Source organism: Sminthopsis crassicaudata, chromosome 2 (assembly GCF_048593235.1).
Source record: "Sminthopsis crassicaudata isolate SCR6 chromosome 2, ASM4859323v1, whole genome shotgun sequence".
NCBI lineage: Eukaryota > Metazoa > Chordata > Mammalia > Dasyuromorphia > Dasyuridae > Sminthopsis > Sminthopsis crassicaudata.
Genome location: NC_133618.1, coordinates 600,830,275 through 600,847,561, shown reverse-complemented (window position 1 = coordinate 600,847,561; position 17,287 = coordinate 600,830,275). Strand labels below are relative to the sequence as shown.

The 17,287-nt window shown below is 33.7% G+C and overlaps 1 protein-coding gene across 3 annotated transcripts in view; it reads right to left on the bottom strand.

Moving 5' to 3' along the window:
* Positions 1-1,575: 1,575 nt before the first annotated feature.
* The window catches only part of BUB3 (BUB3 mitotic checkpoint protein), a 44,348-nt gene continuing 28,636 nt past the window's right edge, over positions 1,576-17,287 (bottom strand). For all 3 annotated transcript variants that reach the window (XM_074284970.1, XM_074284971.1, XM_074284968.1), the window contains exon 8: positions 1,576-2,475. In XM_074284970.1, the coding sequence (XP_074141071.1) occupies positions 2,445-2,475 (31 nt within the window). In that variant the 3' untranslated portion in view covers positions 1,576-2,444. The remainder of the gene's footprint in view (positions 2,476-17,287) is intronic.

Below are 17,287 nucleotides of genomic sequence, written 5' to 3'. Positions count from 1 at the left end.
ATATAAATGGAGAAAAGGGAGGGTGTGATGGGAGGAGGATGGCCGAAAGAGGGAACATATTACTTAACTTCATAATGATAATTACCTGAACACAAAGAAAATTACAAGAACATTCTATACTGGATAGCATCCAGAAAATCAAATCTATGTTGCAGCCTTAATACATCTGAATACTTGGAATTGGCAGAAAAACATCTATTCTATGAATAATGGCCCCTATGATCCCAGAGGACAGCAGTACATGAATTAAAAAAAAAAAAAAAAAAAAAAAAAAAGTCTCAAGCCTTTCCCAAAATGGTGCTAATGTTCCACTGAAACTTAATTTTATAATTTACTGGCAGTCAAGATGGCAGGAAATAAAATAATTTGCTATATTCTGCACAACAAACCCTGCTTTTCCTAGGCAGGGGTAATTATCCCCATGAAAAAAAGGGAAGAAAAAAATATGCCATCTCATATTAAGCTAAAGTCTCATCAAGAAGAGAAAAAGTGCCTCATTACATGTAATTACCAGGGAATTAGAAACATCATTTAACTAAATGAGTGAATAATGCTCAGGATATTGAAGAAACTTGCCTGCACTTCTGCAGAGCACTCTAAGTCCCATTACAAAAATTGCCCCTCTTTAATGGAATAATTTTAGGCCTCGTCTGCCTTGCTTTAAAAATAAAGAGCTTCAGAGGCAGAAAGAGGCTGAAACTGCCACAAACAACTGTTGAAAGGAGCTGCAGAAACGGGGGTGTCTCTCCTGGATACCAGGTTTTAGAATGACTCATAATCTCATATAATAATAGAAACTGATTTGAAAAAAAGAATTGCCCCTTTTTTAATTGTACCTTCTCAAGACTGTGCTAGAGGATAAATAATAGATGAAAGATTCTGAAGCTTGGGATGCTGCATCCATTTTTTTTTCTACAAAGATAGTTTCCCCCAATGTTCACTCAAAATCAAAATTATGACATACCTGAGGATTGGCCTTTAATACAGCACAATGTCATAGATACCAAGCCTTTCCCACTGACATTTTTGCTTTCACTAATTGCCAAATCACATTACAACAGTAATTAATTCATTTACTATCCTTACCTTCTATGCTAAAAACATAAATAAATAATATCTTCCTTCAAAAGGGGTTGTCAAAATCTGTTTCTTGAGACTACAAGAAAAATGTGCAAATGAATCAGAAAAAAGAAATGAGATTTCTTTAAAACTATATTGGGGAGCAGCTAGATGGAGCAGTAGATAAGAGTTCCCGTCTTGAAGTCAGGAGGACCTGAGTTCAAATTTGACCTCAGACATTTATTAATACTTCCTAGATGTATGACCCTGGGCAAGTCACTTAATTGACTCAGAGGTGTTAAAAAACAAAAAAACAAACAAAAAAAAACCCAAACCACCTGTATTGGGAAGCAGAGTTAACAATAAACAATATCTAAAAAGGCTTTTATCACGGGTGAAACCATAATTAGGAAAGGAAGATCCAATTATATTTCTAGGGACCAAGGCTTCAGAAAATCTAGTCCCTCTACACACATACTTTCTTTGAAGGTAAAGGAAAACAATGATTAATTCCACTTTGTTTCAATTTGTGATTTATGTATTTATTTGTTTCCACTGTTTTGTTACCTGGTCTTGTTATAAAAAAGTGTTTTATTTTTTTTTAAAGATAGTAGTTGTAATTTTTAGACTCTTCTATATTGTTCATGCACAGAATACAAAGTTGTTCAACACATGTCCCTTAAATTTCAGCTCTAGTCAAAGATGAATATGTTGAGAAACTAACACAGGCAGGACTACCATGGACAGACTTAGGTCTGAATGCTGATTACAGCACTAAGTATTCAACTTTGTGCCTATGGGTAAGATCTTTAAACTCTGCAAACTTCATTATCCTATTCTAAATACATATACATTATAGGACTGTATTTTAAAAACCCTGAATTCCAATTCTAGCATCTATGTGGTTTTTGTGAGGTTCCTTCCTTTCTTCCAATCTGGGCTACTTTTTCCCATTTGTAAAATAAAGGATTGGACTAAACAATCTCTCTAAGGCCCTTTCCAATTCTATAAGCCTATAAGATGAAGATAATTCCTGGACTATTACCTACTTCACAGAGTTGCTGTGAGAAAAGTGATTTATACACCATAAATAAAATTCTTATATTTCTAATTCTTTCCCCTATCTCTTCTGTGTTCCTCTGTCATGAAGATGCAAACATTACTCTTGAGTCTAGCACAAGTGACTGAATGAAGTGAAGAAACAGCAGGTAAGCCAAACACTAAATATCAGTTTTTATAGCACTATAAGTATTGTTCATTAACAGACATATTGTAAGCAGTTTCAAGTTCAGTAAACAGGAGGTGGGAAACATGAAGCCAAGCCTGAGCTACTGTCCTTGTGACCACTGATGACTTCTTTTCTTCCTTCTGGCGCCAGGGTCAAATCACTCCAAACCTTTCTGAGACCCAGTTTCCCTATGACAAAGAAAGAAAAACACTGTTATTTATAGGGATCAGATGAAAAAGAATGATCTAAAAGAAAAGAAAGATGACAGATGAAATATGATAAGTACTGACAATAAACAAGTACAGCTTAGGAACTTAAGGTCCCAAAATAAAGAGATTTAAGCTATGATTTTTTGACATCTCTATAGGCCACCTAGTCACCCATCCACCATTGGTAAGCTTTTGCCTTCTCTTACCCCTCTCTCTTGCCAACACTCAAAAAAAAAGCAGAATTTTCTCCCACTTTAAAATTAGTTTCTTGAGGGCATATACCCTTGCTTATGTTTGCATTTCTAATGCTTAGCACAGTGACTGGCCTACAGTAAGCACTTAATTCTTTTTTTCCCCTCCCTGTAGAAGTCATGTTTTGTTTTGTTTTTTCCTAATTTTTTTTCTAAATTAAAGCTTTTTATTTTCAAAACATATGCATGGATAATTTTTCAACACTGACCCTTGCAAAACCTTGTGTTCCAAATCCCCCCCCCTTCCCTCCATCCCCTTCCCTAGATGGTAAGTAATCCAATATAAATCAGATCAAAAAGGAAAAAAAAAAAAGAGAGAAAAAAAAAATGCAAGCAAACAGCAATAAAAAGAGTGAAAACGCTTTGTTGTGATCCATACTTAGTTCCCACAGACCTCTCTTTTGGGTGTAGGTGGCTCTCTTCAACACAAGATCATTGGAACTGGCCTGAATCATCTCATTGTTGAAGAGAGCCATATCCATCAGAATTGATCATCATATAATCTTGTTGCTGCCGTGTATAATGATTTTCTGGTTCTGCTCATTTCACTTAGCATCAGTTCATGTAAATCTCTCCAGGCCTTTCTGAAATCATCCTGTTGGTCATTTTTAATAGAACAATAATATTTCATAACATTCATATACCATAACTTATTCAGCCATTCTCCAACTGATGGGCATCGACTCAGTTTCCACTTTCTTCCACTACAAAAAGGGCTGCCACAAACATTTTTGCATATGTGGGTTCCTTTTGCTCCTTTAAGACCTCTTTGGGATATAAGCCCAGTATTAACACTGCTAGATCAAAGAGTAAACACATTTTGATAGCCCTTTGAACATAGTTCTAAATAAACACTTATTCTTTATAGTATTTCTTTATTCCAAAGTTTAGGATTTGGGGCCAAGATGGAGAGAAGTCAGGGAATTGCCTGAGATCTCCCCAGTTTCCTTTCCTCAGAAACAACATTAACTAAATCAAGCATCTAAACAGATTCTGGGGTGAGAGAACCAACAACAAAGAAAAAAAAAAAAAAAGAGTGAAACAATTGTGAAACAATTTTCTAGCTTAAGATAACTTAGAGGACTTCAAGAAAGGTTTGTCTCATTTGAGAGTGTAGTCAAATACAAATAAGGATGCAGTGAAAGCAATCTAGCAGGAGGCTCTTAGCCATAGCACAAATTTGCAGCTGATGTCCCTCATCCTGGCTCAGTAGGCCAGCAGCACAGCAGGGCATTGGTGAGGCCTCCAGAACCCCAGCATAACTACTGTGAGTAGGCCAGGTCACCCCTGTGTAGTGAACAAGCTACCAGCACCTAAGGCCCAGCTTGGAAAGCCAAAAATGCTTGGGAAAGTGTTGTGTCTGTGCCCTAGGAGGAAATTTTTTAAATGAGCAAAAACAAAAACAAAAATAAAAAAGCCCTGACCATTTAGAAACTTACTATGGCAATAGGGAAGATCAGAACACAAACTCAGAAAAGGATAGCAATGGCAAAATGCCTATATGTGAAACCTCAAAGGGGAATACAATTGATCTTAAAACTCAAAAAGATTTTAAAAATCAAATAAAAGAGGTAGAAAATAAATGACAGTTATGCAGGATAATTATTATTATTTTTTTTTTAAAAGCCAACAGCTTAGAAAAGGAAGCGCAAAAATTGACTGAAGGAAATATCTCCTTTAAAAATAGAATTGGTGAAATGGAAAAAAAAAATTAACTGAAGAAAACTCCTTTAGAAGCAGAATTGGCTAAAAGGAAAAGGAAATTTAAAAAAAAAGTTAACTGAAGTAAATAATTCATTAAAATTAAAAAATCTAAAGAATGAAAAATAGAAGGAAATATAAAAAACACTTCATTAAAAAAAAAAAAAACTGACTTGGAAAGTAGATGCAAGAGAGAGAATTTAAAAATTATTGAACTACCTGAAAGCCATGACCAAAAAAATAAAAAATCTGGACAACTTTTAAGAAATCAAGGTAAGCTGTCCTTATATCCAGTACCAAAAAACAAAATAATAATTGAAAGACTCCACCAATCACCTCCTAAAAGAGATCCCAAAATGAAAACTCCAAGGAATATTATAGCCAAATTCAGGAATTATCAGGTTAAGGAGAAAGTATTCCAAAATGTATGAGGCATAAACAAAGGAAAAGCACAGGGAGAAAAATACAAATTATAAAGTTCCAGTAATTTGGGCTGATGACCATTAATTTAATTAATTTAATTCAATTTAACAGCCACTTATTAAATGCCTAGGAAATGCAAAATATCCTAAGGATCAAAAAATATGGGGGGGAAAAAAAGAAAGCCTAAGAATTTGCCCTCATGGAGCTTATACTGTAGTGAGTGATATAAAACACACATGTCATTTATGACTACGTCATTTAAAAACATCTTCAGAATGATTTCACATGAACTCTATCCCCAATGTGTCCTTGAACCATTTCTTGTTATTATAATCATATTTCAAAGATGAAGTCCCAAGAACTTGGTTTCTTATCTTCAAGTTACTCAATGGCAAAGCTAAGAATCAATGCCTACTGTGGGATTCCTTGCACTCATCTCACTAAATGAAGGAAATAATTGAGGCAAAAATCCAGGGACATCTTGCCATTGGACCCAGATGACTCTGGAGGGCAGAGGGAGTCCTCCCTCACTAAAACCCAATTCATTTCTCTGATGTCATGGTTCTCTGAGAATGAAGGACAAACAACAACAGGATCACTGAAAATGCCATGATTTCCCTAATGCAATCCAGTCTGCTTTTCCTCCTACTATGTGTGTAATTATTTAAGGGAATTCTCTTTACTAATGTAGACTGGAACTATTCTGCAACTTGTAGTCGTAAGACTGTAAATGACAATTGAACTCTAGATCTAGCTTCAGGAAGACATGAGTTCACAAATCCTCCCTCAAACATTTACAATTTGTGTGTTCCTCGGCAAGTCACATAATCTCCAACTGTATCTTCATCTGTAAAATGGGGATAATAATAGTACCTACTTACCAAGTTGCTGCAAGGGTAAGATTTTTATCAAGCACTTTACAAATCTTAAAACACAACATAAATACTATTTTTATTACCGTTGTTGTTGAGTTGCCAGAGACACTAAGAGATTAAATGAGTTATCCTGAATCATACAACCAATATGTATTAGCAATGAGACAAAAACCTAGGTCTGTGAAATCCCATGATTAATACTCTATTTAATGCTGTGTTGCCTCTAAAAATGTCTAATATCTTCAATCAGCCTAAATTACTGGAACTTTATAACTTTTATTTTTCTCCCTGCAGAATTCTGTGATAGCAATCCAGGGTACTAGCTTAAGTCTTCATGGTGCTATTATGAACCCCATGATGAAAAGATCTTGGAAGCTTCATAGTGGCATGGTAACAAACAATCCTGATAAAACCTATCAATCTCAAAAGACTTTAAGTATGAGCCAAGTGAAGGTAACTAGGTATTGAAGTGGATAGAAAGCAGGGCCTAAAGTCAGAAAAATCCATCTTCCTAAATTCAAAATGTGGCCTCAGACACTGACTAGCTATATGAACTTTGGCAAGTCACTGCACCATTTGGAGTCACGAAAAATTGGACACGATCGACTCAACAACAATAGGACAAATGACAGACTATCTCAAAATTAATAATCAATAAAGCCAAGTTTCAAAATGCTCATCATATATATACAAGTGTGTATATATACACATACTGCCTACAGGTGATTATCTATATACCTCTCCCCTATTCCATTACACAGTTGCGTTGGTTTGTTTTTTTCCCCCCTTGGGGTGAGATAGGGAGGAGGAGGGAATGAAGGGGGAAAAAAGTTCCTATGGGATGGAATACCGCATATGATGTCAGATTTTTTTTTTCCATATATTGATCAGTTTTGTTCTATTTGTCTCCCCCATTTAAAAAAAAAAAAAAAAAAAAAAGGAATCTTTGAAGGGGAGATTAAAGGGATTTAGTAAAAAAAATTGTGACTTAGAAAAAAATACCAATAAAAATCTTTTTTTTTTTTTTTTTTTTAAAGACTCTACTAAGCAAAGAGGGGTTGTAATCTGTATCCTTAGGGGAAATAATCACACTGATAAAACAGAAATCTTAAAGTAGTGGAATGCTAATGCCAAAAAAAAATTCTCAGAGAAAAATTGAGAATGTATCTATGAAATGAGTCATTTCCCATAAAATAATATCCAGTGTTTAACTGCCATGATCTGCTGCCCTGCCTGGTTCCAATTCCACTGAACAATTATTCTGTTCTTTATCTGCTGTCCTTCCTGGCTTTATTTTCATGGAACAAGACCACCCGGAGCCAGGTATTCTGGCCCCTTTCTTGACTCTCTGTTGTCTCCCTCTATTAAACCATAAGCTCTTTTATAGTGATGATTGTCTTTTAATTAATTATATCTCCAATACTTAGCATAGCACCCAACACATAGTACACAATTAATATTTACTGGGTTGAATTCTACAATCTGCTGGCCACATATCAGTCCAAAAGAAAGGTCCCTGTAAAGTACAGGAAGGAGGGACTGGAGAAAATGGCCTCATACAGCAATTTACTCTGTTTTAGAGCCACATCAGAGAAAATGCAAGGACAAAGCTTCCTTCTAGGTATGTAAGTGAAGAACTATGTATATTTATTTTCATCACTTAACTACTCACTGAGGTCCCTCAGCTTCAGATACGAGATATTAGCTCTATGATCAACTGGAGATTTAGGAAGGATGAAAAAAGGCCATTTTCCTATTTCCCTTTGCTGTTCTTCTAAAAAACGCATTTTGAGTACTTTAAGATCAAATTGAATAAATCTGAGTAAGTGTAAAATAAATTAAACTCTGATTTACTGAGCTGTTTGTTTCAACTGTGTCCAACTTGGTTTTCTTAGAAAAGAACATGGAATAGTTTACCATTTCCTTCTCTAGCTCACAAATAGTTACAAGAGTTGCCCAGGGTCACACAACAAGTAAGATCTGAACTCAGGAAGACTCATCTCCCTGACTTCAAGCGTAGCACTCCAAACACTATGCCACCTAGCTAAACATAAACTGTAATTATGAAAGTATTATTTCCTGAATAATTAATTTCTTTAAAGGAAATAGGCACTGAAGAAAAGGTTATCACTGTGTCCAAAGAAATGATGCTATATGCACAGAACTCTTAACACTAGTTCCAGGAAGACCTGAGTTCAAATACCCTCTCAAATACATAATAACTGTATGATCAAGGGCAAATCACTTAACTTCCAACATGGTTCCTTCAACTCTAAAAATGGAGATAAATAATAGCATCTACTTTCCAAGGCTATTTGAGGATAAAATGAGATATTGATAAAGCATTTTGTAAAACTTAAAATATCTTATCATAATCATCATGATTATTATCCACACAAAAAAGTCAGTTTCCATTTCTTTTGCTTCACACATTATCAAGTAGTTCAATCCTCAAATTTAGATTTGAGAAATGAAAAAAATGAAAGTACCTTTCACACATTAATAAGAAGTAATTATACAACTTTTCTGGTGACTTCTGAGATCAAACATTGCAAATTAAATACTGTAGAACCCAGAAAAATAAAGATTTTGTGCATGTAGCTTTTGTTATTCTAAATATCAAAAGAAAAGCATAAGTGTAATTAATGTGTTACATCTGTTACATCAAGATATCATTTCTAATGATTTTAATCATGAGTTTTCAAAAGTATTCCCTATTTTAAAAAAAAAGTTTTTATTAAAATAAAAGAATGTGTTCACTAGATTAATTTATGCACCATTATGAAATAATCTGATTTTGAATAGAGGGTATAATAGTAATCTAAGTTCTTGACTACTTTGTCCAAGTGCTTACCTCTTAGCTTTCAGTGATATTCCTAGCTGGCTTAGGGAAAAAGCATGATCCAAGGAACTATCAAATTTGGCATTTCTCCATTAAAGCTCAGAATACAGAGAGGACCCTTAGGCTAAAGTTTTGGTTCTGCCATTAAATAGCTGCATAGATAGGGGGAAATAGATCACTGGATTACACTATCTCTAAGAATCTTCCCAGTTGATTCTTTCATGAGTCTTTGAAATGCTATGTTCACCCAAGTTCACAATCACCTCCCCTAAGTTCAAGAGGGATTAGAAATACCTACATCTGAAAAGTCCTTCAAAATTCTGAAGGGGATCATAAAGAAGTGGCTTGCATAAAATGTGCTGTTCTTCCTATACCACACTTGTACTTTAAGCTTTTTTTTTTCTATTAGTAGGAATAAGCAGGCATCCAACTATTTACACATCATTTCACATCTCCCTAGTGATTAACGGCATACTTAAACATTAAATGATCAGTCAGACCCTGAAAACTCCTCTATTATAAAGCTCTAAATTCTATCAAACAATAAATAGCAAGTATCTTAGAGGTGATGATAGGCAGCATGATGTAATGAAAAGAAATCTGGACTTGGAATAATACTGAACTTATGCAAAGCAAAAAAATCCTGAAGAAATTAAATTATACCAGAAAAACTGTGCAGGCCACAAGTTGAATTTTATGAGTATAAATACTATGATCCAACAAACCTCCTATTAGAATCCAAAAAAGTTTCCAAGGTCTGGTCAATGATTCATTTATTTCCCAAGTTGATAATATTCCAGCCTTAGGCACTAAATGAAACCAAGGGTTTCACTTTATTCCATATGTAGAGGTTATAAGTGTTATTAATCAAAAAGAATTTATTTAGTAGCTACTATGTGCCAGGTTCAGGAATAAAAATAGTCCCTGTCCTCAAAGAACCTGGTTTAAAAAATACAAACCACTAGATTAACTAGCATAAACCCTGGTAAACTATTGGTAAATCCACTCAAAACCCATGTAGGTGAGGTATACCAAGGATTATGTAACTTCTGAGCCATCATATAATACAACATAAGTTTGAGCACAATTAGCCAAAAAGCTGAATAACAACAGGAAACAAAAGGAACCTACAGTAATTGATGAGAACTACCTGTTCTTTAAATGTATCCCTACCACCTTGTTATTTTTATAAAGTATAAATAGAAAGTAGGCACATATGTCAATAATTACTCAAGTTTTCTTGTCAATTGGTTTGGTTTATTTATTTATTTTTTTAAATCAGGGAATGAAGGAAGATTTGAGAATATGGGCAATCTGTTTCTGTTTGGTTTTTTATGGCACTGATTTTATAAATCAGTTGGAGATTTAAAAAAAAAAAAAAAAAGTCTCTCACATTTTCTTCCAATCCTCTACCTCTCCTTAATTAAGTAGAAGGTACTTAAAGTTATTATTCACATCTTTGGGAAAATCATACATTTTAATCATAATTACATGATAAATATTTCATGGTATATATCTTGGTCATATAATTAGGAATAAAAAATGTAATTCCCCAAAAGATGCTAAATAATTCAAACCACAGATAATATGATTAGGGGCATGATTTAAATGTGTTCAAAGGATATACTAAAAGACTTCAAACCTGATCAGCAAAGCAATATAGTGCAACTCAGTTGTCTTTCAGAAAGAGGAAAAAAAACCTTTAAGTTGAATGGGTCTCTTGTTGAAACTTGAAAAGAAAATGAAGAATTATTTTCAAAGCAAATTTAAAGGAAAAAAAAAAAGGCAAAACAATTTTAAAAATTAATTTTAAAAATATAAATCAAAGTCTGTAACCTTTGGCCATAACAAAAGACAGATTTCACTGGTTAACAACAACAAACCAAGAGATAAACATATGGTAGGTACTCAATAAATTAACATTTGATAGATTAACTGGATGAAAAGCTACAAGTTCTATTCTACAAAGCAAATAATTCACACTAATGTACTCTTTAACAATGCATACAACCTTGTGAGATAATTTAGTGCAAGTATTATATATAATTTTATATATGAAGAATCTCAGAGATTAAGTGCTTTTCCTAAAGTCATATGGCTAATAACTGCCTATTCACTCCTACAAGTCAGACAAGGTGATTAATTTACAGGATTTAAATCAGGAAAGCATACTTGATATAAAGAAAGGAAAAGTACTTATCCCCAAGAAGCTCACAACCTAATCAAAACCAACAAATTTATAATATTTACAATGTAGGAAACTAAAGTGAACAGCTCATGGTTAGATTCAGAATTAAGTGGTCAAGCCAAGATTTAAGTCCAAGTCCTAAAATTTTTCTCCTCTACCATTCTGATGAAATTAGAATTCCAGCTCTCTAGATTCCCATGCCACTTATTCTTCCTAATATATCACACTGCTTCTGTAACGTGGTTTATAGAAAGAGGAAATAATGGTTCTATCCTCTAGTCTTCAACCAAACAGAATCAATGCTGTCACCTCTTTTATAGGGGAAAAAATAGATTCTGGAAAAAATAGCTGCTAGGTTTAAAGAAATCACCTAACATATTTTGAGTTAAGAACTTTTAAAGAGTTAACAGAAATATACTACCACTGAAAATAAACTGAGCCTTTCATATTTCCACAACCCAGTGGCACCCAATCAATCTATTTAAAGATTAAAAAAAGAAACAATTACATAGACATTACCACAATAAAATGCCATTATAATAAACTAAATTTATGGAAGTCAAAGAAGTCATGCTGTCCAAAATTACATTCAATACTTTGGAATGAATCATATAATCTCAGGGCTAAAAGAGATTTTGGATCATTTAATTCAACCTCTTTGTTTTATAAACATAAGGAAACTAAAGCTTAAAAAGGTTAACTGATATGGCTAAAGGTCCTATAATTATTCTTTCTCCTTTCTTTCCCCCAAAAATAAACCAAATAAAAAGATAATGATAGTATTCTTGGATCCATAACATCTAGTGAATTTATATCATTCCAAAAGTATACAATTAAAGTGGATTATATATTTGGTTTTGTAACATACATTTAAACTAAAACACTGAAGCTACAACCTTCGCCAGTTATTTAGAAACAACTCTTTCTTGTTAATTCATCAATATATGCTAAAAAGCACTGTAAGGCTACAAGAAGCTTTAAGTGGGGGCAAATTATATTTTAGAAACAACAACTAAATATAGATATAGTCTCACAGATTTTCACAGGTAAAATGAACTTCAGATCAACATTTCTATCATAAAGAAACTAAGACCAAGAAACACTGTGTGAGCTGCTTAAGCCAATTACAAGTTTTCTGATTCTGCATCATACTACAATTTGGGTATGATTTTTTTTTTTAATCACAGAGATAAGATATTTCTCTAAACTTATTTTTTTTTCTTTAAAATTTGCTAAAAACCTATTAAAGCAAACAGCCTGCTATAATCATCTTATTAATATGTATGTATTTAATTGTCCAGTATGACCAAAACAAAACCAAAAACACTTATTCTGAATGTATACAGTTCTCTGAAATCCCAGAGGCATATTCAGATCAAGCCAAACTGTGGACAGAAGTGTGCGATAATACCAGGACTAAGAGCAATTTCCTAAGCAATTGGCTGGCTGAGTCACTCGAAAATGAACAGATTTTAATTTTTTAATGTACTGACAGTAAAGTGAGCTATTTTATCATGTACTCAAAAAGCCCAATTACTTCACAGTACACTCAAACTACATCAGAAGCAGAGCTGTTCCTTGTACACGTGCAATAGACTGGTTTAATAATTACTGCAAGGTTACAACTGGACTGTTTTATGCCAAACAACACAACAGAGCAGCAGCATACATTTAAAAATGGACCATTAAAATGAGCAAAACTTTCACTATGCTTTGTTGGAACTACTACAATTGAATTTTATCTGAAAAGAATGAAAATGGGGATTGGTAAAAAAAGAAAAAGCTATGTTCCAGTATTACAAAGACTGCATGATTATCAGTAAGCAGTGACCAAGAGAAAAGGTCCACTCAATGGCATACTATTGTAATGTTCAGGGCACAGATGCCACTTGGCTTCTAATACCATAGTGTTATGAGCCTCTTATGAGGGACAACTTGTGATTTTTTTTTTTTTCTCCTACAGGCAGTCAACAATGATGGATGATTCTATTAAAAAGGCAGCTATGACTCCATGTTTTCTGAAAGGGCCTCAACATTCAGTAAAAGGCAATGACTTAAGAAGCTTTTTTAGATTTCAGTTCCTGATGGGGAGTCAGTATAGCCTTTGTTCAGTTGGTCCTCATATAGGTCAGGAGGCCTGCTTCATACGATTTCTTCAGTTTCTAATCCTTTTCCCTTTTTTTGTCTAGAGAGCTAGTAAAAGAAAGATTAACAAAAGCCAAGCTCTGTATTCTACTTGAAAACATTCCAGTTTCAGATACTAACATGACTACTTCCTAGTTTCAACTAAATCACCTTTCCATTGAACCAGTTTCCCAAAATGTAAAGCTTGTAAGTGCTATAAATGGTAAGAGAATCCTAGAGGTAAGCCTAAATGGCTAACTGAAACAATATTAAGAATTTGTTATTCCAAAATTGCTGATATTCACAGGAACATATTCAACAGAATAGTTCTGACATTCTAGTAAAAGATTACTCCCTGTGTTGACAAGAGAAAAACTAATTCTGATTAAGAGAATTTTGGAGTTTTTATTTAAGGAAAGAGTGAAAGTTCTATATAGCTAGCTTTAATTATATTCTCCTCTAGGAATTTATTTTGAAAGTAGCAAAAGATAAAAATAATGGAATCAAAGTAATAGAGAATGAAAAAGAATCTGGGGGGCAGCTAGATGGCACAGTAGATACAGCACCAGTCCTGAAGTCAAATCTCATCTCAGACACTTAACACTTCCTAGCTATGTAACCCAAGGCAAGTCACTTAATCCCAAGTGACTCAGTCAAAAAAAAAAAATTTGTCATCTAATCCATTCCCTCAAATACAAATTACTTCTATAATATCTCTGAAAAAAATGGTTAGCCACGCTCAAATTGAACACCTTAACAGAAAAAAAAATTTTTGGCTATGATATGAGATGCAATAAAGATGCTCTGAAGATTTTTCAAACTTAATAACTGCTATTACTTCTGATGCTGGGTATGGGCATAGAGGATACTAGCAGAAAGACACTAGAAAGCTTTACTAAGACCTGAGGAACACAGGTTGTTTTCAACTCTGCTGCAAATTTAAAATCAAAAAATTTTAGAAGGGAGTAGAAAACTTCTGAAAAAAAACAACTGGTTAATAAGTTATCTAAGGATGGCATTTGTATTTTGGACCACAGCTTAAAATAAGGGAGACCAAGCTCTTGGCCTGGGATGCATTAGGATAGTGAAGGGCATATGAGAATTGGTTGAAAGAAATGGGAATTTCAGAAAACTGAAGAAAAGACAAGCTAGTGTCTTGCAAGTATGAAATGGACTGCCACATGGTCTGCCTAGTCTCAGGGGAACAAAAAATGGAAATTAAAAAACAAAAATTTAGTCCAGGACTAGGAAGCCCAATGAATTGTTTAGCAGGTAGTAGTTTCTTTCTACTGAAGATCTTCAAGAGAAAGCAGGATAAGCACTCTAGTATAAAGCTGAAAGGATTCTTATTTGAATGCTGAATGGACCAGCTAGTATTTGAGATCACTTCCAATTGTGGGATCCTATGATTCTGAATTTTTTTCTATAATCAGGGAACTTACTATGTTTACAAAGGCTGCCCATTCCAGTTTTGGATAGCAAAAATTGTTGCGATGTTTTTTCGTATACTGAAGGCAGATCTGCCAACCTAAAATTGCATATATTGGTTCTATTCTTGCCTTCTTACGCCATGCAAAATAAATTTAATTTCTCTGTCTAAAGCAAAGCAAAGACTCTTTGAAATCTAATTGTTTTTAAATTTTGGCCTAAGAATCCAGGACTTAAGTTTGGATAGTCATAGTTTCTCTAAGTCATCAATGTGTCTACTGAAACATTATGTATGCATACTACAATTCTAATAGCTATTTCCCAAGTCAGTTGCTCTCTTCCTTTTTATTCACCTTTGACTTACACCAAAATCCACCCTGCTTTCAAATTCTTAATTTCTGTAAAGGCCACCATCACTCTTCTGCCATTCTTGACTACTTATATTTTTAACAATCCAATCAGTTTGCTAAAACCTGCTCTTTCTATAGCTTCCTCCTCCCCCACCCTCATCTATTGCATTCCAGTTTCTCTGTATCCCCATAGCCACTTTCAGGACTTTCATCACCTCTCACTTGGACTATGGCAATAGCCTACTGCTTTCCCTGTCTCAAATTTATGATTTTTATATTTAGGACATATAATACTTATAGTGGTATATAATATTAAGTATAGCTTTAAACCTAATTTCTGCCAGGATGCTTTTCAGTTTTTGTTAAATAAAGGTAGCCTTGCTCCCATAGTTGTTGTCCTTATTGTTTAAATGGATCCTAGGTCTTTCTTACCTAATCTGTTCTAAAAATCAGTCTTTTTTTCAATTTTTTATTTAAATCAGTATCAAATAGTTTTGATGGTTACTACTTTATTATACAATTTGATATGTGGAATTCCTAAGGTCCTTTCCTTCTTACTCCTTCCCCCCATTATTTCCTTTGAGATTCTCAACCTTTTGTTCCTCATGAGGTAATTGTTATATTTTATCTAGTCCTATAAAATTTGGCATTTTTATCATATTTACTCAACTATGACAAATCAAACCAATATTTCTCTCTATTTGGGTATAGTGTTTCATAGTTCTATTCATATAACTTCTGAGTACAGACTCTCAAATAATGACATTTGTTATTTTGGAATTTCTATCTTTTCTTGCTGGGTTTTGTTGCTAATATATAACAAAGCTGGTTATTTTTGTAGATTTATTTTATATTTTATTTGTTTCCATTAATTTTAGCTGAATCTTATTCAATTAAATATTACTGAATCTTAGTTGAATCTTGAATATTGAAGTTGAATCTTATTAAGCTATCATAGGACAGTTCCACTGTCATTTTTGGAAAAATTTATTATAGAAACCTTGAAAGGTCTTTCCATTTTTCAACAGTTTGTTATCTTCCATCAATGTCAACAGTAAAATTCTTGGGAAAACTAATCTAAATGGGTCTTTCATCAAGCTTTCCATAATCTCAATTTCCTTCTCCTACTCCTCACTTTTTTTGAGGTAGTACTGCTCATAATCTTTCATAATTCTCTATAAGACTTGAAAGACAAACCTTAAATGCCATATCACTCTGCTTATAAAAGAAATCAAGTTCATTGGTTCAAGAGATTTCTAAGTCCTTTTCATTGTAATAATTTACATGGGCTGAATTTCCTTATAACACAATGATAGTCTATGCTGATATCTGTTCTTTTATCAGTTTTCCATTTTTTAAGAAGTGCCAATAACAAATTACTAATTTTAATGGATTAGATTGGAGTCATTTTAGTTGCACACCATCCATCCCTTCATCTCATTTTGTTTTTAAAGTACAGATAAAAATGTGATTTCTAAATGGTCCAGAAACCTTTGGCATTTCCAAGTTTTCATTCCTAAACTACGTTTTTCACAATTATCCCTTATATATTTACCTTATCGTTGAAATCACTGACTACTAGAGTATAAGTTTACTTAATTTGAAATGTTTTATGTGTTTTTCGTTAAACTTTTAGTCCTTACTATTCTCAACAGTATAATCTGTAACTACTCTTTCTTCCTTGAGAAAGGGGAAAAAAAAACATTTTTAAAAATTATGATGGGAGATTTATGTTCTTTCACAACATGACTTTTATGGAAATGTTTTGCATAATTTTACATGTGGTTTCTTAAAGAGGATAAGGGAAAGAACATGAAACGCAAATGTTTTAAAAGAAATTGTACTAATTTATAAGAAATCAAACCATTCTCCAATTGATAAATGATCAAAGGACATGAACAGACAATTCTCAGATGATGAAATTGAAACTATATCCACTCATATGAAAGTGTTCCAACTCACTACTGAGATCAGAGAAATGCAAATTAAGACAACTCTGAGATACCACTACACACCTGTCAGATTGGCTAAGATGACAGGAACAAATAATGATGAATGTTGGAGGGGATGTGGGAAAACTGGGACACTAATACATTGTTGGTGGAGTTGTGAAAGAATCCGGCCATTCTGGAGAGCATTTTGGAACTATGCCCAAAAAGTTATCAAACTGTGCATATCCTTTCATCCAGCAGTGCTACTATTGGGCTTATATCCCAGAGAAATACTAAAGAGGGGAAAGGGACCTGTATGTGCCAAAATGTTTGTGGCAGCTCTTTTCGTAGTGGCTAGAAACTGAAAGATGAATGGATGTCCATCAATTGGAGAATGGTTGGGTAAGTTATGGTATATGAAGGTTATGGAATAGTATTACTCTGTAAGAAATGAGCAGCAGGAGGAATACAGAGAGGCCTGGAGAGAGTTACATCAACTGATGCTGAGTGAAACGAGCAGAACCAGAAGATCACTATACACTTCAACAATAATACTGTTATGAGGACGTATTCTGATGGAAGTGGCTATCTTCAACATAAAGAAGATCAACTCACTTCCAGTTGATCAGTGATGGACAGAAACAACTACACCCAGAGAAGGAACACTGGGAATTGAAT